This window comes from Borostomias antarcticus (genome assembly GCF_949987555.1).
Source record: "Borostomias antarcticus genome assembly, chromosome: 15".
In the NCBI taxonomy this organism is placed as follows: Eukaryota; Metazoa; Chordata; class Actinopteri; order Stomiiformes; family Stomiidae; genus Borostomias; species Borostomias antarcticus.
The window spans coordinates 13,586,449-13,608,173 of NC_140248.1; the positions used below are offsets into that span (position 1 = coordinate 13,586,449).

The 21,725-nt window shown below is 44.0% G+C and overlaps 2 protein-coding genes across 2 annotated transcripts; one reads left to right on the forward strand and one right to left on the reverse strand.

Moving 5' to 3' along the window:
* Positions 1-5,804: 5,804 nt before the first annotated feature.
* LOC311318823 (insulinoma-associated protein 1a-like) lies at positions 5,805-7,061 on the forward strand (the record flags this gene model as incomplete). Its single annotated transcript, XM_084450256.1, has 1 exon — positions 5,805-7,061. One exon carries the CDS (start codon positions 5,805-5,807, stop codon positions 7,059-7,061), a length of 1,257 nt encoding a protein of 418 aa, XP_084306382.1.
* Positions 7,062-11,087: 4,026 nt separating this feature from the next.
* Positions 11,088-21,655, reverse strand: kat5b (K(lysine) acetyltransferase 5b; the record flags this gene model as incomplete). Its single annotated transcript, XM_084449657.1, has 15 exons — positions 11,088-12,173; positions 12,354-12,435; positions 13,712-13,871; positions 13,970-14,063; positions 14,157-14,297; positions 14,768-14,857; positions 14,953-15,201; positions 15,576-15,638; positions 16,308-16,382; positions 17,461-17,637; positions 18,683-18,751; positions 20,501-20,760; positions 20,895-20,963; positions 21,459-21,525; positions 21,641-21,655. The coding sequence occupies 15 exons, from the start codon at positions 21,653-21,655 to the stop codon at positions 12,039-12,041; spliced, it is 1,746 nt and encodes a 581-aa protein (XP_084305783.1). The 3' UTR covers positions 11,088-12,038.
* Positions 21,656-21,725: the final 70 nt, after the last annotated feature.

Below are 21,725 nucleotides of genomic sequence, written 5' to 3' on the forward strand. Positions count from 1 at the left end.
ACACAAATGACAAATCACAATGCTCATATTTATTAAAATGCTTTGATAATTATATTAATTATAACTGGATCCACTCAGGAATCTGGGAGTTGGACCAAGAACAGGAGGAGCAGAAAACAAAACACAGAGTTGCATACACAGAGAAACATAACAGTAAGCACAAGTCTAGTATATCAATGGGACTTGTAATTGGTCACTTCATTGGTCACCCAGTTTTTGCAATCAGTTTGACACATTACATTACATTATAGTCATTTAGCAGACGCTTTTATCCAAAGCGACTAACAATAATTGCATTTAACGTAGGAAAAGCTAATGAACTACTACTTGCCAGAACTCACAAGTGCATCTTCTTTTTAAAACAAGTGACTAAGAGCATAATCTAGTGCTGAAGGCAAAGTGCAAGAATAGCAATCTAAAGTACAGTGCAATACAATACAATACAATACATACAATACAGAGTCACTCCATGCCGCTAGAGCGAACTCTCTCTCCTCTGTCCTGATACTCCTAGACCTGTCAGCAGCATTTGATACGGTAGACCACCAGATCCTCCTCTCCACCCTCGAGGAGAAAGGCATCGATGGCTCTGCACACTCCCTGTTTGCATCCTACCTGACGGGCCGCTCCTACCAGGTGACATGGAGAGGGTCGACGTCGGAACCGCGTAGTCTGACTACGGGGGTTCCACAAGGGTCTGTCCTGGGTCCTCTCCTGTTTTCCCTCTACACTACATCTCTGGGCTCTGTCATTCGCTCGCATGGCTTCTCCTATCACTGCTATGCCGATGACACCCAACTGGTTCTGTCATTTCCCCCTTCTGATACAGAAGTGGAGACACGCATAGCTGGGTGCTTGGCTGACATTTCGGAGTGGATGACGACACATCACCTCAAGCTCAATCTGGACAAGACTGAGCTGCTGTTCCTCCCGGGGAAGGGCTGTCCGCACCGGGACCTGGCCATCACCATTGAAGACACAGTGGTGACCCCGACTCGGACTGCGAGGAATCTGGGTGTGACCCTGGATGACCAACTGTCATTTTCCTCACATGTCACATCCGTCACACGTTCCTGCAGATTCATGCTCTACAACATCAGGAGGATTCGCCCTTTCCTCACTAATGAAACGGCGCAGGTACTCATCCAGGCCCTGGTCATCTCCCGCCTGGACTACTGCAACTCCCTCCTCGCGGGGGCACCGGCGTCAGCCATTAAACTTCTGGAACTTGTCCAGAAAGCTGCTGCTCGTCTGGTGTTCAACCACCCCAAATTCTCCCACACAACTTCCCTCCTCCGTTCCCTACACTGGCTCCCTGTAGCGGCTCGCATCCAGTTTAAAACTCTGGCGCTAACCTACAGGGCAATGAAAGGAACAGCCCCCTCCTACCTCCAGGCCATGGTCAAACCCTACATCCCCTCCCGACCACTACGCTCTGCTACCTCAGGGCGACTGGTTGCCCCGTCACTCCGAGGCTCCTGCGGTCGATCGACACGGTCACGGCTCTTCTCTGTCCTGGCCCCGCAGTGGTGGAATGAGCTGCCCACTGATGTCAGGACAGCAGAGTCGCTGCCCATCTTTCGTCGCAGGCTCAAAACTCATCTCTTCAAGAAGTACTACAACAATCCTCCCACCTATCTCTATACTAATAAAAGACTTACAACTAAAGAGCTACAACAGAGTAGCTGGCGGCTAGGCTAACGTTACGTTATGTTTGTATACAGCTTTACATTTTGAACCAGAATTTGCCTGACCTGTCCGGGGCGTTGTGTTGAGCTGGTCATCAGTGACTAGGTTGCTCAAGACTACCCTCCAGTGATGGTTGCGAGCGGAATTTTGACGGTATCCCAACTGAGTTCCACCATGGGAAAAGGGTCAGGGGAGGGCGTGCCATGCAAGCGGAATTCCGACGGTATCCCAACAGAGGTCCACATGAGTTTTACCATCAGAAAAGCGGCAGGGCAGCACTCGAAGACCGCTACCGACTTGCCAGCAGAAATTCTCCAACTGTTTAACAACGGTGCCCCTCTAGACACCCCCCAGTAAAAACACTCCAGCGGATTTTCGCTCTGATTCCAATGGAGGACCGATATGTGTGTGCTATCTAGGAAAAGGTTGGAGTGAAAAGATGAACGTGTGGAGGTTTGGGGTATAGTCCCATAAAATCCCAATCTCCCGGGTGGGAGTCCAATACTTTCACCGCTACACTACTTGTGCAATGGAGATCACTTTCACCGCTACTCTACATGTGCAGTGGGGATCGGAGGGTTGATTTTGGTGTCCTTTATTTTTGTGTGCTGGGACTACTGCCTCTAGTGGTGCCAACAGAGGAATGCAGGTCAACATTCAACGGAGTAAGGGAAGGAGTGACAACCCGACAAACGCTATCTATGGTGCTGGCTTCCAGCCATGCACAAAAACGAATGGGAAAATGTATAATTTTAAGACTTTTAGATGTATCACTGCATTTAATAAAAGCTAAAATACTTTTAACATACATCTGTAAGTTAATTGCCATTGTAACATCTAGGTACTACATTGACTGATAAATTAATATGAAATAACACTACATTCACAATGTAAGAAAAATATACAGACTCAAAGTCCATAAAAAGAAAGTCGTTTTGTAATAAAATACTGTTTAGTTTGGCTATTAGGCTTAGGCTACTGATTCTGCTTTGTGATAGCCAAAAGCATACATTTGGTTTATAAGTTTATTGTATGTCATTAATGTTTATACGATATTAAGACAATGTTTTTCACTTTGATTAAATCAAATAATGGTGTTGATTTTCCTGATGTGGGGGAAGCAGCTGCCTGCCAGACTTTCACTGAGTGGAATAAGTCCTTATTCCATATTTTTGTCTTAGGTCTATCGAGGGGTTTCCATTTCTTGAGCAAGTACAATATTTCGATTTTATTTTAACTTCATACCCATGAGATAATTAGAAATAGGCCATTTCCATTCATTGAGTGTGAATTCCATAACTGGGTCGAAAGTAGCCTACACGGATTGCCTGTTGTATTACTACTATCACCTCCTCCTAATTGATCACAATTTAGCTTTAGAGGGATTCCTAGTCTACACCCTGGCTTTAGTCTTTCTAATCTCCTCCTGAATGGTTGAAAGGGGAATGGAGAATTTTAGTGCTCACAGCGTGTAAATTCCTCCCTTTGTTAAAACGAGGCTGTGCATTCATGGCTTTACTGTAGGATTACAGCTGTATGTAAATAAGACAGCTCGGGCTGCACATGGCAGACGAACGCCACTGGCCAATCATTTGCTTTCCTGCGTCATGATTACACATTCCAAAATGGGTTGCGCGCTGAACAAAGGATGATATCCTGCATAGGCCTCAATGATGCATTGGGACAAATGTTCCACCCAGTTGCCGACACCATAGCCTACATAACACTCATATCCCATATTGGCTAAAACAACCCGATTCCTCTAGTATCATTTGTAATGATGATTATGTTGATCTGAACATATAGTTCCATAATTAACAATGTAATGAATGAAGGGCCTAGGATTACAAAATAATCCCATAGCCTAAAGTCTAATTTCAGTATTGAGTTTTTTGCAGCGTGGTGCTCTCTGGTTGTTCTCTGGCTACAATAGATTCTTTTAATTAGGATAAGGCTTAGGCTACTTGCATGGACCTGACAGTTTTAATAGCCTACAATCAAAAGCAGATATTACCGTATGTTATCTCGGTTAGGTTAACAGGATTCGTTTGAAGGGTCGACCTATAGGCCCTTTGAAGGGTCGACATTTTTTTATGGTACTGCATTTTATTGTTTCTTGATTTGTTGTTTTCTTTGTGCGCTAGAGCTGTGTCCGTGTTCCAAAAGTTAAAAGCGCCACATTTGTGATTACGTTTAATTATGCCGCCGCTGAATTGTGCATCTGAGCTGCTGGTAATAGGGTAAGTCAGGCAGGTCACCTTAAAGAATAGGACCGAATTCAATTCTCCAGCTTTATGCAAATGAGGTGTCACGGAGGTCAGGGCGGGCGCGTGGCTGTGCGGCACACGCTTCAAACTTCCAATTCCAACAAAGAAGGGGAGTAGAAGAATGGGTAGGACACCCCAGCCCCCAACACAACACATACAACCCCCTCTGCCCTCCACACTGCAATCCTTCTAGCGCTAACTTTTTTTTTGTCCTGGCTGCTCTGTTCCCAAAGGAGAAGGAACATCCCATAACAATCAACGTTCCCTGGAGGCAACAGACCGGTTGGGGGACACCGACAACCAACGGCTAGGGGGTTTGACTGGAACCCCCCCCCGTGTGTGGGTGTGTGTGTGTGTGTGTGTGTGTGTGTGTGTGTGTGTGTGTGTGTGTGTGTGTGTGTCAACAACGTTATCTCATATAGCCTATGTCAAATCTCTGCTCTACCTCCAGCAATTCACTTGGTTGAAGGTGTGGTGATGGCTCATTCCAAAACAAATGTAGCCTATAATAATACCCTAATGAATGTATCACCTATAGGGCTATAGCCTATGGATATAACACACAGAACAACCAATTAGCCAACAAATTTATCAATATTTCTGTAAAAGAAAAGCTATGGAGCATCTATAAATTTGCATAAAGGTACAACTATTGGCTATAGGCCTACAGATGAAACAGTGTGTTGATTGAATAGCCTATATAGCCTAGGTCTAGGTTGTCTAGAAACATTTCCAAATCTGACGTTACTGTTTGTTTCATGATTTCAACCGTTTGTGTTTGTGGCCTTACAAGATCAATTTCCATATTGAACAATATGGTCATCTAGAAAACGGTTAAGTTTACTAATCTGACGTTACCGCTTATTGATTTAAACCGTTTTTATTTGTTGCCTTACAATCAGATTCTCCTCAGTCATACGATTCGTTAAAAATGCAAGCCTATCAATTTTGTTTGGATGAATGGGGAGGGGGAGGAGGTAGCCTAATAACCTATGTGGTGTGGTTTTGCGCCAGATTGTGGACATGTGATGAAAATTGTTAATTTCGCTGTCAATGGCTTGACAGACTGTTTCTATTGTTGGGTTCAGACGGCTGTGGTGGATTCAGGGTAATTTGCCAAAACTTGCAGTAGGCTAGATCTAGAAATAGGCTATATGAACTCTTTAGTGTGTTAGACCCTTTAGGCCTAAATATACATCGATTGTAGTTTTCAAATGTAAATAGACTATCTCCAAAGTGTGATGGAAAACATGCGACATTTTTGTAGGTTTACAAATTCACTTGTGAGGTCTCCTGCTCTGTTTCTTCATCCCCAAACTGACACAAGTCTGACCACCCCCTCCTCTCCCAGGACAGCCCCCTCACCCCTTTTTATTCGTGCGTTTTGATGAATGGACGAACGGCTACGGCACGTGTGTGTTGAATAGAGTCTCAGAGGACATGGGAGGATAAAGGCTGGATAAGTGTGGTATATCTCTGTATAATCTGCATAATGGCGAGGGACCGTCAAGGACGGGGTAAGTGGTCGGGTTTGGTGGGGGTTGGGGGGAGAGGGGGATCCGGCAATGGGGGAGACTGACATCTGCCGCTGTGCTCCTCAGAGACTCCCGGTGGATCATGTTGCCGGGCCTTTCTCTTGACGGCTGGACTGTTGCCATCTGCGTCCTAACTGACGCACAATGACCGCTCACCGCCTTTATAAACGTCGAGACGAGGGACAAGACCAGTGTGGAGAAGTACCGCTTGGCGAGCAGGACGCATTATTACGCACGGCTCTATTCCACATCTCTGGCCTCGACTTTAAGAGTAGAAACATTGAGATTGGCACGTCGCGTTTAGACAGACACCATGCCAAAGGGTTTCCTTGTAAAACGTTCTAAAAAGGCCGGTCCTGTGTCGTACAGGATGCGCGAGGAGGTGGGCTCAGCGCAGGCCAGCGCTTATCTCTCTCCGCTCATGGAGACATCCCAAGCTTATGCATCTCCCTCGGCGTGTCACAACAACTTTTTAATCAGATTCCCGCAACGAGGTATTTTCGGTGGAATGCCAGAATGTGCGCCATCACTGAGCCCGACGCGGCCTGAAAACGAAGGCTATCAATACCCATCGGCGGACGCAGCTCATCAGATGCTCAACTCTACTTCTCCTGCGCCCGCAGAGACGTTTCCCGAAGCGAATTTGGGAAGCTTCAATGCCAACGGTTCCCCTGCCATGCCATCTCTTCCAGAGATGACCACAAAACTGGACACTTTATCCGGAGAAGCGAAAACTGTGGCAGCAAAGCGACCATCATCCTCTAAAGCCAAATCTCCACAGATCTTTAAAAAGCGCAAGACCTCAACTTCATCTAACCAGGAGAAGAAGCCCAGTGTCCGGGATGATGTTACCACCTCTCCCGTCCTTGGTTTGCGTATAACCGAGGAGGTCGAGGATGAAGCGAAGCAGCGCTCCACTAACAGCCCGCTTGGAGAATTCGTCTGTCAACTTTGCAAGGAGCGATATGCTGACCCTCTCACTTTGGCCCATCACAAGTGCTCACGCATCGTTAGAGTCGAATATCGTTGTGATGAGTGCGACAAAGTTTTCAGTTGTCCCGCTAACCTGGCCTCCCACAGGCGTTGGCACAAGCCGAGGGGTGCCCAAGTAGAGAGAGCTTCATCGCAAGGAGAGGAGAGCCGACCATCCACACCAACCGCGAGGGATGCATCTCCGCCCTCTCCACAGCCTTCTGATTCAAGCTCCGACGAAGAAATATTCAACTGCCCACAGTGTTCCAAGAAATTCCGGCGCCAAGCATACCTGAGGAAACACTTGGCATTGCACAACAGGAAAGCTGCTTCTAATCCTCCGAGTCACAAATCTTCAACACGGGTCCCAGAACAACAGCACAGCAGGCCGCTCGATCCCAGCGAACCCCCGACGGAGTCACCGGAGACCTCCGCAAATTACCCGGGAATTGAGCAACCGACAAAGGCGACTGGGGATGTGTTCCCCTGTCGATTTTGCGGTGATATTTTTTTCTCTTCCCCTGGCCTTACCAGACATATCAACAAATATCACCCAACGGAGAGCAGACAGGTGATTGTTTTGTCCCAAATCATGTAGGTCAAGTAGGCATAGTTTGCTCACATGAAGGAAAATAATAGCCTACATCTGATGTGAAATCACTGGTTTTGTATGTGTTGAGTAGCCTACAAGAAATGAATTTTGTTTTCTACAAAAGTATATTTATCTATCATTTATTTATTTGATATGTATTTATTTATTTATTATTTATGTAATAATGTATGTTTTATTTCATCAATTTATCTGTAGGCTGTTTGTAGCCTATCAATGGCCTAGCGTTCCTTTTTTTGTACTGTGCGTAATGCCAAAAGAAAAATTACGCATGGACTCAAATTAGCCTATATGTCCTACTGTGAGTTTCAAACGACCAAATCGTTGTGTTAGGCTATATTTGTCTGGAATCACATTATCACCCAAACATTTTGTCTAGAAATAAAAGGAATGCAATTCCACTTGGTAATTGTGTATTTATTGGACAGTTGCTGTTCATTTGTTGTCTATATCATGAAACATATTGTGCGATATTTTATGAAGAATATCGTTATTATAATAACTGCAGCCTACACGAGTAGGCTAAATAGCAGAGCAGATGGCTATCCTAAAACATTTATCACAAGCAAGTTATTTTATCCATATTTCCAGAAAATGCCATTCCACTGGAGCAACATTAGTCTACCTTTTAAACTTCAACTGAAGATAATGACAAGGCCTCGAAAGGAAGTTGATAGACCCAAACTGTCCAAGACCGGAGTTGAATGTCTGTCCTTTTAAGTTTTAACCTATATAAAAATTAAAAGGGCAGTCTATACCGGTATTGATAATGCTGAATATGGTTCAGTTGTAGTTGTAATTCGAGCAAGTCCTCGCCTCTTATTTCTAATCGTTGTATTATTCCGCGACCCTGTGGCACAGTGAGGAATTGCGGACCTCCTGACTCCCGAATGGCAAAGGGGAGTAGCCGAATATATCAACAATGAGGCCTATGTGATTACTTATGACGTAGGGTACAGTCCTTTGCGTTCCAGAGACATGCTGTAAAACGACCATCACTATCACCATCACATTTTCCCAGCGAGGATTAGCGTTTAATAAAATAGCCTTTGATACAGATTTTATTGTATCTTTGCCATGTAGCCACTGACTGCTTTTGTCATACGTGTATAGTGGGAAACTCAGCTGAATGAAATTTTTACTTCAAGGTAGGCTACATGCAACACGTTTCAGGGTTAAATAGGCTTAGCCAGTTTTGTCAGGTCACATGCAATTCATTAAATAATATTTTTCAATATTTAGTTGTCAGTAGGCCTGCTTTTACCCAGGATGCAAAAAGGAGATCAAAGGAGACCATCCATTTCCCTAGTAATTCGTGTACACTAGGCTATTCTGCATGTCGTGTAGGCCTAGCCAACATGTTTCTTTTTTTCTCCAGCCAGGGGTGCGAGATGGATCTCCGACCATCACAGGTGTCCAGACAGACTGCTGTTAGAAAGTCCAAGGCAAAGAAACCCGTTCCAAAGAGAATAGTGTTTTCCACTTGTGAGCAGCTGGATGGTGAATTATTGAAGAGGCTCGCTGCATTAGGTAAATGCCAAGGGCCTGTTGTGCAGAGATGGACAAAAAACAAGGTGTTCAATTCTCTACTTTTCACACATCGAGTGTTTTCCACTGCCTCTCTCCTCCAGACGAGCAGCGCAAGCTTCTGGCACTGCAGCGTCAGTCCCAAACAGGCTGGCGCACATGGAGCGTGCTGCAGAAGTGGACAAGGCAGCTGTTCAGGATCATTGTTACCTTCACAGAGGACCCCTTGTTCGACCACTTCATTCTCTTCGTGGTGGTGCTCAACACAGGGACTCTGGTGGCCCAGACATTTGAAAGTGCCACCGTGAGGGGAGGTGTGGTGAATATGCACATACACATTTTCACGTAGGGTTCAGTCATCTCCTTGAGTTCCAGGTGTGTAATTACCATCCCTTTCTCTCTCAATCGCAGGGTGGTTCTTTTCAGCACTTGATTGCACCTTCTTGGCAATCTACCTGATGGAGTGTGTGCTGAAACTCCTCGTCTGGGGCCGACTCTACTTCCAAAACCTTTGGAATGACCTGGGTAGGACTCAGACTTTCTTTACAGACTGACAACCCTCGCTGATGTGAGAAAAAGGCAAATCAGTATCACACAACACACAAAATAACTGATGCTGGAGTCCCTAGTCTCTGTGGGCCACTTCAAGAGGATGGTGTCTTGAACTGCTTTCTGAGGGATGGAGCTGCCTCTCACTGTTTTGAGGAAGGAATCCTGACTGTCCGTCTCTCTGTGTGGCTCTCTCGCAACCTCAGACTTTTTCATCATAGTCATGAGTTTTATTGACTTCGTGCTGCCACTCATGGAGTCCGCGGGGAGCTTCAGCGGAGGACAGGCGTCAACTGTGTTCCGCATCCTCAAGATCTTCAAAGGTGCCCGGGCCATCCGAGCGTTCCGGGTCTTGCGCACCATCCGGTAGGTTGGTCCCACGTAGGCTGGTCTTTTTCATATGCCGGAATTTGATATACATATTGATACATTGACTGTGTGCTCGATTCTCTCATGCCCCTTCTTCCTCCCCAACAGCTTTCTCCAAAATTTCCAGTCGATCGTGAACACGTGCCTCCAGTCTCTCCAGTCCATGGGCGCCATCATCCTCCTCATGTTCACCTTCCTCTTCATGTTCGCCGTCATCTTCCGTGAGATGTTCAGTGGCTCCGATCCAGAGCGATTTGGCACCTTGTTCCGCACAGTCTTCACCCTGTTCCAGCTGCTCACACTAGACGACTGGGCCTTCATCTACTCCACCAGCCGGGACCGCGGTAAGACAGCACCGCTCTCACCCACATGACGGCACTGTATGGTAACACTGTTTGCTGGAGCGAGGAAGTTGCTCCTCCATGCTTGTGCAGCACACTTATGGTAACTATGTGGTAAATAATGGTAAATATCTTGCAGGTGTGCAGAATCGACGGTGATCATGACGTTTTCTTTTCTTTCTTTTTTAAATGGCAGGTTCACCTCACATAATCATCTTCCTTGTCCTGTACATAGTGGTGGAATACTTCACTTTCCTCAAGTGAGTAAGCTTGAAATCTTCACATCAAAACACTGACGTGTGTTCTACTGTTCTGCAATATAAGACACCGTTCTCTCACCAGCTTGTTTATTGCGGTCCTTGTCGACAACTTCCAGCTGACAATCAAGAAACGGATGGTGTCAAAGATCCAGATGGTATTCTGTTATACAATGAACCAGCCAGGGAGCATTCATAAAAAAAGTGGATTTGGCTGAATACAAACATTTGTTAAACATGATTAAAACTATTCATGACTTGCAGTTTCAGGACGTGTATGAGGACGAGATGCAGTCGATCAAAAAGATAGGTTGGTTGTTCCCACTGCAGTGTATTGTAAGGGCTAAAACACTGCAGACCGAGTCAAATATAAATCGGTTTCCCTTCCTATTTGTAGAGCTCCAGTCCAGTGGGCCACAGAACGACCAGGAGTTCTATGAGGAAACCTTAAAACTGACTTACAGTGACAACAAATATAGCAAGAGGTATGAGATATATCTATGCCAGTCAGCAGTTGGTAGGCCTGTTTCGTTCTGTACTGCAATAGGTGATCTGGTACAGTACCTAATCTAGCCAAATAGAAAAACTGACTCGACCCCTAGGGAGAAAGACCTGATCACCTGCTACCTCCGCCTGCTGGCAGCCATAGACCAGAACCAGCAGGCTTTCCGCTCACAGACCTGTATTCTGGAGCGGCTCATTGACACCTTCTTTGAGGTGAGAGGACGTCTCATACAGAGGCCTCATTGTACCAAAATGAATTATTTCATATCAAACCTGAACTGCCAATTCATTGTCCCATCTTTTAGGCAACAGTGGAGGACATCCAGGGGAATGATAACGACTGAGCAGAGTCCACCGAACCCACACTACAATCATCAGTATTTTGCCCTGAAAGTACTTCCTTAGTCATGAAAAAACATGAAACCTTAAAAAAGTGTACTGGTTTATTACATAATGGATCCATTTTGTTAAGGCTCTCATATCAAACTTTCAACAGATGTCCACATTTTAGATTTATAGCTGTTTTTGTAAATGTTCAGGGAAATAGCGACTGTAAACATGAATGACAACACAAAATCAATGTATGCATCTTCTTTGTTAGAGATCCCTAATCCCTAACACAAATTTACAGTTAATAGTCTCATTAAATTAAATGACACACAAGGTGTCATGTGTGTTAGTTTACATTCAAGCTTTAAAAAAAGGACAGACAACTGTACAGGTATCCAAATTTACATTCTTGTAACAGTTCAACATGGCTTATTTCTGTACTAAGCATCCCCACACATCTCGTGTGATATACAGAAATACAATACCACTTAAAAAATCCTTTTATAAAACAGTTTCAGTATGTACAATTACTACAGGTTACGAGCACAGTTAAGGGTTGGTTCAATCAGCAATTCTCCGTGAGGGTTGAAACCAAAGGGGCACTCAAATAAGGTTTACATCCAAATCAATAACAGGGAGTGATATTCACCAGAATGACAACATACTAAAGAACAAATTACTCACTAATAAGTGTGTTGAATGCAGAAGTAAGAGTGCTGGAAAACACGAAACCAAGGCCAGGAGACACCATGTCTTCTTTACAGTTGTAGCGGATTTACTATTATTGTTTTGTCCCAAATCATGTAGGTCCAGTAGACTACCATCATTATTATTGAGACTAAGCAATGGATCAACTGATAACACAACTGGTGCAAGAGAGGAACCCCAAATGTTGAAATAAAACTGGGAATGATTCAAAGACTAGATGTTGACCATAAACACAGTTTCTGTTCAAATCTTCAATGAGAGGAGTCTGACTAAAACAAACAAGTCCCTGGGTAGGTTCTCTCTGTGACAGACTAGTCTGGTCCTATTCGTCCTGGGTGAGTCAGGTCAGTCTGTTAGGAGCAGGGGGGCCGGGTTGCCCTCTACCACTTGCCCCGTTTGCTCCAGTCCTTGGGGGTGAAGTGAAGGCATTTGGGGTCAATACGCAGGTGACGCTTCTGCATGGCTCTCTCGTGGCCTTCTACAATGTCCTCTGAAAGAGTAAGGATGTACTGGCCCTGGGAAGCCAAGAGGAGAGTAGCCAGTCAGTTAACAGACACTTTTATCCAAAGGGACTTTAAAATAAACAATAAAATGCGGTTTTTAAAAGATTCAAGTTCTACATATTAGTATAGAATTGTGCAGCAAATACATGAAACCATTTGAGCCTGGTTGAGTTTTCTGTACAGCGCTCTTACCTTGTAGTAGTTGATGAGATTGAGGTACTGAAGAGTAGATATAACGTCCTCCTTCTTAACGCTGGTGATCTCGCTGATTTCACTTGGATTACACAAGTAATATATATCAGACAATTTCAGCACCAGGGTTAAAACACAGTTGTTTAAGAAATTTAAGAATTTAAAATGTCAATTTTAAGCAGTGGTGTCAATTGATTAAAAACACATGAATCAAATTAATTACATGATCTGTAATTAATTAAACAAATCACAAATAACCACACATCAATATTTACTGGGAAAAGCCCCCAAATGAGGATATTTCAAATTTTAAAGACATTACATTACATTCTGTGCTGCCTGCTCTCGGTAAGTGTGGTTTGCCTGTAGTAGCAGCTGGTTCTGGGCTGACTGCAGAACAGCTTTGCTGCATTGAGGTGATACTTCAAGCTTGAATTGCTCAGATGGTACGAAGATTGCTTCTTGCAGAGAATGCCATGACTGTTTTTATCAACGGGTCCATCTGGCCATTTTTTGCAGTTAAATTTTCCACTGAGAGGGCCAAGCAGAGTTGGGTCATCTGCTTCAATCATGTTCACAGCCGGGAAATGACCAAGGTTATAATAGTTTTTTTGTAAAGCTTTTTATTTTTATTTCAGTTAACTAACATGTTTTTTCACAACTAGTTTTTGTTTTTTCATTAGTTTTAGTTAACTGTAGTAACCTTGACACCGACCACCAATTGCGATTGGAATAGAGCGATGTAAGGTGACTTACGGGGTCAGCCGGTCAGGGGGGCGAAATGTAATTAAATGCTTATTTTTTCTAGTGCATTATTATTATTATTATTATTTTAGAATGAATTAACAAAATGAATGCTGTGAGAGCCTTTTTCAGATCACCCCCATTTCTGTCACCTCATAAAGCTGATGTCAGGCCAGCGGGAAAGCTCCGCCCCTCCACTGGCCTAGCCTTTGTTTTCAGGAATATAAATAAAAAAGGGCCTGTGGCATCTCACAACACGTCAGCTATTGACCTGCCACTGCCCTGTCCTCTGGTATCCCTTCAAATCACTGGTTAATGGAGATTGACATATTCATGTTTGGCTTGTGTCCAAAGCTATGCTCTGTACTTTCCTCATTGCGTTATTCGGGAACTTTTGACGTGACTATACCGATAGACATGACTGAAAACCTCCCCCAGGGTAACTGTGAATAAAACATTTTTCTTTGAATGGTGAAACAAGGTTGTCCTTTATAAATTTAGAGTTAGAAATCCACGCCAATGTTAAATTGGCCGCCCTAATTTTAAGCTGATCGCCAGTGACTTCTGTGCAGGGTCCTGCATGGGTGCCCAGCCCTCCCTGTGTGACGACATACTTGATGGTGATCTGTGGCCTTTCTCCGTTGTCGGGCTTCAGGTCCATGAGGATCTCCAGGATGGTCTGGGACCAGTAGGAGCGGTAGGACAGCAGTCCCAGGTCCGACAGTGGCTTCTCAGGTGTGCCCGTCTTTCCCTCCACCTTTGACAGCTCATAACCTGACAGATAAAACACACAAGACAACTATTCTGTGAGGCAGGCACACTGTAGAAACGCTCCAATGCAGGGCAATGATTTTTCTTGACGGCTGACTCACTGAACTCGATGAGCAGTTTGCCATAGCCTCTCCGCTGGTAGGGTGGTAACGTGAGGATGCAAGCTACGTTGTAATCTTCCGTTGACTCTTTCTCCTGCAGACAGAAAAATGTTTGACGACGTCTGTCTGCACAAAAAATGAAGGTTGAAAAAGTCACATGAAAAAATGTTCCATGAGAGCAGCATACCTTAGAGAAGTAGCCTACTATGTGAAAGCCCTTGGAGTCATACTCTGTCATAACGTAGAAGAGGAAGGGGTCTGTGTCGTAGTAGAGGGTTTTGTGGTCCAGAAAGCACTTGGCTAGTAAACACAGGTTCTGTGAATATGTCTGGAAGGACAGGGAGACAAAGACGTCATGACAAGAGACTGGAGTCTTCATCAAACTCTAAATGAAACAACAGGGGGATGTAGTGTAAGCAGTGGGTTGAACCGGGATAATATAAGTACCCAGAAGCTCTTGCTGTGGCAAGAACTTCAGAGAACAAGCTATGATATTCCGGGACACCAATGAGAAACTAATCGGATTTTGTATCGGATGCTAATTGGCCCGCGCAGAGGCTGAGTTGGCCTCTGATTGGCCACTGACCACAGAATTATTTTTTTTACACAAACGGCAAAGTGTATTACCTAAACAAGTTTTTCATTTAGTCCCAACTATACGCTCCCAATGAAATAATGTTGAAATGCAGCTGGATTTGTAAGGTAATGCGCTGCAGTGGCTCTGCCCCCTCTGCCCACATTTTGTGGCGTTTGACTCCAGACTAGACCGGGGGTGATAGCAAGTTGTAAATCACTCACTTTGTTTTTCCTGCCGTCAATCTCGAAGAAGGAGATGGTTCCTTTGCGATAGATCTCATTGCCTGGTGGATGCCGAAGATTACACTTCGTCTGATGGAGAAAACACAAAGAGCGATAATGTGACGCAGGGGCAGACGATGACGAGTCATGTTGGAGACAGACAGCTGTTCAGGTCAGCGTCTCACCAGATGCCTCTGCAGACACTTGAGACTCTTGAGGTACTTCAGGCAGAACTCGCAGAGGTAGAGGATGGGTAGCGCGGTAAGCTCCTGTGGGTAGGGCGAGAAGTACCAAGGCTTCAGCCTGTGGCGGCCCAGCTCGATGCAGTCGATGTTCTTCATCCTGGTGACGATGTCGTCGTGGCTCCGGTCCGACACCAGGCTGCCGGTCATGCGGGGGGCGGATGGGATGCCGTCAGAGCTGTCCTGAGAGTCCTGGAACCAACGCAGGAGAGCAGTGGAGCAGTGGAGAATAAGTCATTCAGTTTCTGACACACAAACACACATACAAAGGTGACTGTGGTAAGCTAGTTCAAGGTAATGAAATGAAATCAAAAGTGCCAAGCAGATTTAACAAATGGAAGGAGATTTTGTTGTTGTTGTTGAAAGAACCAAGCGTACATTCCTAACATGCAAAAATAAGCAAAATTTTGAATCTCGACAGATAACATTAACATTCCCAGGTTAAGAACACCCACTCCTCCCTCCCAACAGAACTATGTTTAGGTATGCGGTAAGCAGATCCACCCTGTTCTACTCTGGACGGACACACACAGCAAACAGGCAATGGTAAAGAAAATGAGACGGACCTCTCCTGGCGGCAGATACACACTGGCACATCGAGGGCTGTTATACTGGAAAACCTTTATTATCTAGCAGAAACACAAAGTGGATTTTGGACACCGATTTAAAATGGGAAGGAAATTATTATCATTGTTTATTATCATTGTTTACAGTGTATGTTTAAAACTGAGGGAATAAGGAGATTATTTCCATATCATGGTGCATATTTGTGGTAGATTGTGTATGACGTTGCTGATGTCAGACTGTGTGGAGGGCAATAGAGCAGAGAGGCTCACACTTCAGTCAAACAAGTCAATATCGATGCATCCAAATGGCTGCAAGGTTTAAGGTTGATTATAGAGAGTGAGTGCTTGCCGAACATGTAGAACAGCCTCCTATTCCTTTAGGTCCTTTGTTTGAATATTCACTTATTTAAAAACCATCCAATCCATCTATGGCTACACTTCTTTGAATAAAGGGCTCACTATTGCTGGAGGTCAAGTGAATATTGAGGTGTCTAACCAGAGACTTCTTACAGTTAGAGGAGACTAGGGCAGTAAAATTCAGTTTGGTAACTCCAGTTTAACTCCAAACGAAGATGTAATTAATAAAACAAAGGATAAAAATGGCATGTTCCTCAAACCAACTTAAATGTAAATGTGTGAAAGATGGAACATGATGTGGTGGGTTACAGTTGAACTAAGGACTATGACTTTTTTTTAAAGTCAAGTGAAGATGCCGTGAACAGTGCAGTATACCTCATCTGTTCCCCCACAGTTAGCTTTCCTCTTCCTGCCTGGCTGGTTGGGGATGAGCCGCCGGGCAGTACCATTCTGGGATGTTTAGGGGAGAAACAGCTGATTAAATATCAATACCATCATTAAAGGAGAATTTTAATTTTAATAATATACTAATCAAAAAGCAAAGTTCGCACAACAGCTTGCTGCTCCAAACACAAACAATGTTTACACCACAAGTTGGTCTCCATGTCATTTTGTCAATGTATCACATTCTCCTGTTCACGTGATGTGGTATGTCAGGGTGTATTCACATTAGTGCGCACCATTGATGCGCACCAAAAGCGAAAGTGATACATCGTTTTCATTTCTCAGCTACTGCGGTTCGCTTTCACACAGCACTTTCTTTACTCTGGTCCAAATGCAGCACCACAAGTCACGGCTCAGTGCTGTCATTGGTCAATATCTTTCTGGGGGCGGGTGCAAGAGCGTCATGAAAAACTTTTTAGGTCAAACATGTGGAGTACGCAAGGTAGTTGCGTCAGTCCGAGGTCGCACGCTTTCACACCATAACTGGTGGGCACAAGAATTCTGTTGAAGCCGCTCTGAGACCACCCCTTTTGGAGGGTCTTGGTGTGGCCGTTTTGGTGCGCACCTGTGTTGGGTTCACACAGGCCTAAACGAAGCGCTCTCGGGCCCAAAGCTCGTTTGGTGCACACTAAATAGAGTCTGTGTGAATACACCCTTAGATAAAGTCACGGGTCCATGTAATTAACTCACCTGACGAAGACCAATTTGTGGTGGAAATGTTCGTGCAGTAAAATGTGGCGGAGCAGCAAGCTGTTGTGCAGGACTTTCCTTTTCGTTTTGATCCTGTAACTTATTTTGTCCTGCACCAGCTCCTAGATGGATGTGCGTAACCTTTCTGTGAATAATGAAATGCTCATCCCCGTACACTGTAAAGGTGCACTGCACACTGCCCCAACCAACGCCAACCAACACCTACATTGGATTAGTGGTGCCACGTTTGTTGGTGACTTGGCGTTGGTTGGATAGACTTTGCAGCTGAATTTTAAACTCCCCAAATTCTAACAACACCTGCCAACTTTTGAATTTTGGTTGGCGTCAGTTGGGGCCGTGTGCAGACACCTTAAGTCATTGCGTGTGTGGTTACCGTGGTGACGGAGGTGAGCTGCTCGTGGTCATCTCGGGCCTTGGTGTTGAAGGTGTTGCCGTCCCTCACCGCTGGGTAGACAGACGCCTGGGATGCCTCCGCTGAGCCGGGCAGGGACGGCACCGAGGTTGCCGGGGACACCTGTGTTGTCAAGGAGACGGACTCCGCTTTCCTCTTCTGTGTGAGAAACAGACGGGCATGAGGAACAGCATGGCCGGGAACTAGGGCTGCACGATTATGACAAAAGATAATAATTGCGATTATTTGCTTCAAAATGGTAATTGCGATCAATAATTGTGATTAATATTTAATATATAATAACGCTCCCAAATCACAGACGATAATCCCTTTCTTGCTACTAACTCACTGACCTAGTTTTCGCTATTTTTTTCACTACTCACGGCTGCAGGTACTCGTGTCTTGACCTACTGCTATCTGTCTTGTCAGTTAAATTGCTGATTGGTCAGACAGCATAAGTGCCTGTGATTCGTCTGTGTAGTCCTAGCACACTCAATTCAAAACAAAAATATTAATCACATTAATTGCGGCCTTTTGCGATTAGTTAATGCGGAGGTCATAATCGCGATTTCGATTAATTCACGATTAATTGTGCAGCCCTACCGGGAACACAACCAGAACATGGAGGAATTTGGATTTCCTGATAATATCAACAAGCATTTTAAACCACAAACAGCAGGCAGAACAGGTAGAAGCACCAGTCTTACAAAATGCACTAATATCTTCAGCCACAAACAATTATTTTGTGTAATTAAGAACACAATTACAATATCAACATAGCGTTATGTTATTTTCAAACCCACCCTGAACCACACCCCTCTGGCAGAAGGCTGCGGTCCATCAGGACCAAAACCTCAAGGTACAAACACAGTTTCTTCCCGACTGCAGCTGGCCACATCAACAAGGCACGTGACCCCCACTGACACTGTTTTATTTTGCACATTATTGTAGATTGTACTGTGTATTGTATTGTGTATGGTATACCATATAGTATGGTATTTGCCACTTCTTTATTGCACTTTGCACTGCCCAATCTTGTCCCTGCACTATGCTTATTGTTGGGCACCAACAGACCAAAGAAAATTCCTCATATGTGTAAACCTGCTTGGACATAAATCTGATTCTGATTTCAGTCTTTGCAATGCACCCATTCTGAAACTGGACAAGTTGTTAGCAGTATAGAATGGGTAAATTGAAGTTGTACCGGTGTGGGAAGGGTTTTGCCTCTGGAAGGAGCTGTAGCAGACTGAAGGTTGAGATCTAGACTCTTCCTCTGAATTTCAACAGAAAGAAAGAGAAGATGAGGGATTAACTGACATCCACATGCAGACTTCCAGTGGGCAGAATTATTCTTGCACTTAATGCATCCACCATTCCACTGATAAATGTCCCCCTATCAAGCAAATACAACATTATGTTGGGTGAATAAAGACTTGTCAAGTTACATTCAAACATCTTTTTACAGCTGTAAGAATGCAAAAATACCACAGGAATAAGCATGTTGCATGAACATGTCAATGGACCTCATTCCTGAATATTTTCTGAAGTATCTTCTTAAATGTCTTCTCACAATGTCTCTCCCTAAGAAAGATCCCCGCCGGATTCATGAACGTGTGGAAATGTGTTCTTAAACCGCCAATGTGTTCTCAGCTGTGCTCCCCTTCTTAAGTTGAATGTGCGTTCTCATACACCGAATTTGCATACATAAACGCCCCGCCAGCTCCTTACTACAGGGTCGTGTGCACACAGAATCCCAAGACAGCGCGGAAAAAGTTGAGGTTCACAATTGACATGATTGATGTTCAAGTCCACGTGCAAACTCAACGTTTTATTCGTCACATGCAACAAACTCCACTGGCTCTTAAAATGTGCACACTAAAAGGTGAAAAAAAAACAATACAATATGAATAGAAAACAAGACGGTATATGGACTTTTAATACAAAATGCAAAGTATATAGCCTATATGAAAGGGATGTGCTAAGAGCAAATTAAATTGTACAGTTAAATGTATGAGTAGGCTACTTGTAGATCTTGAGAGGCCCTATCTATATTAAGTATGCACATATGACATATTTTAGTTATGAACATTCACATGTTTATTTACAGAAAGTAGATGTATCCATTCTGACGACTATGGAATATAAGGTGCTGTTGTGTCTGAGTATAGCGACAGTTTGCTTATTTATTTATTTACTGACATTTGCAGTGTTTGTGTAGTGCTTTTATTTATTTTAGGACACCCCGATGCCTCGTAGAATCATGACTGTAAATGTGAAATGTAATTGGAAAATATACAAATATTCTCATATTTATTATTATTTCAAGCCGAGGATGTCTGTAGAATTGATGTGAACGCAATTACCTCTGATTTCTCATAAATTCAGACCTTGCGAACATGGGCGCACTCCAATCTGTATACCTACAACTGGATTTCCACATTTTTAAATCCTGTTCTTAGATAAGAAGAAATCCCAGATAAGAAACCATCCAGGAATGCCAAAATTCTCCCGGGAACGTAAATTTCGAAATTTCTTCTTAACTTTTTCTTAAACGCGTTCAGGAATGAGGTCCAATATTCCGTTAATATATTCAGGCTAAATCAGGTGATCATGAAAAAAATAACCCCCCCCCCAATTATTGAGTAATAATACTCCCGTCTCTCATGACAGAGGCAAGACCAGACATTTCCTCATTAACATCATGAAGTAATCGAATTGCGCCACACATTTCTCATTACTTTCCAAGCACAACAGCGTGAACAATCTAAGAAAATATCTTCACACAATTTATCTCTCAAAACATTACAATGCAACACAAACACAGTTGCATTGTGTGTGTGGGGGATGGTTCAAGAAAGACAGCTTTTCCAAATCCCCCATACTATCAAAGCATAATATCAAAGCATTCAATACCAAGCTCGACTGCAGGTAAAGGTTAATAACAGGGATTAATGTGAAAAAAGTCAGATTAGAATCAGGGTGCAATGCCCTAAGGACAGGGCTTAAAACACTACTGCCAAACCTGAGCTTGTTGTTGCAACCCTTGAAAGTCTGGGAGGGAGGTCTTGGTGGGTAGGGACTTCTGCTGGGCCAGCGGCTGTGGGGGTCTGCTGGGGGGGTGGGGGCCCGCTCCTGCTGCTCTTACCACTTCTCTCTCTGGGGAACTGGGCCGCGACCCCGGTAAGCCGTTTTTGGTGGGAGTTTTAGCTTCCTTCTTCGGGAACTGGAGCTTCTTCATGTCAAGCCTGTCCGGTGTGACCCACTCATCCAGACGCTTATTAACTTTTTAACAAAACACAGATAAACAAACACATGCACATACACCAGTGTTAATATCTTATGTAACTAAGTGCATTCAACCTGAGGAAAGGAAGTATTTAAAACTTGCAAACGCTCAAATGATCGGACATACTCACAGTCAATGTAATGTACATAGTAGAGCTTTCTCCCAGGGATCTCTTTCACACTGAGAATTTCTGCCAAGGCTGCAAAGATAACACCATATTAGCCAGCTAATCACTTAGTGTTTTTAAATGTGTGCTGTACAACAAATGGCCTCTGAGGACATGAACGCTTTTTAAGTCTAATTCATTTACGGTAGCATAAATTAGTAATTTTAAGGCTGTGTGGTCAGTAATGTTACCTATCTTAGAGCAAATATCTACAATATGAAACCAAACCTTTAGCCAGCTCACGTAAGCTATCTTACAAAACTAATTTACAAAATAATCATTCTAGCTAACTACATAGCTATGTTGTAAACTAAAGTTAGCCTGAACTGCCGGGATGACATGGGGTTTCGTTGATTTTAAACCAGGGGAACTGATAGAGATTGTTGAAATGCCCGTTAAACACCCAAATTGCTTTTGTTTACAATCTGTCAGTGGCCGCTAGCGTTTTCACCCAGTCGGCCATGACAGTTTTTACTATGCAGCTAACATCGTTATGCTAGCTAGCTAGCGAAATCGGCAAATACACACGCCACTCGTCTTCGTTTTCCTGATTTTTTCGTAGAACAGGGAGCCGACAGCCCTCGACAACATCAACCTGTCGAAACAGAATGAAATGAAAATATATAATACGAATAGATTCCGACACGTATTGAGATAAAAGCGTAGAAAATATAAAACAAGAATTTGTCTCTTTTGAGTAGCCTACTCACCAACGTATCCGCCATTTTGGTAATCTCATCTGTGAATGCTGGGCGCAGGGGGTTATGGGATACGTGAGCTATCTGGCTGCCTGGA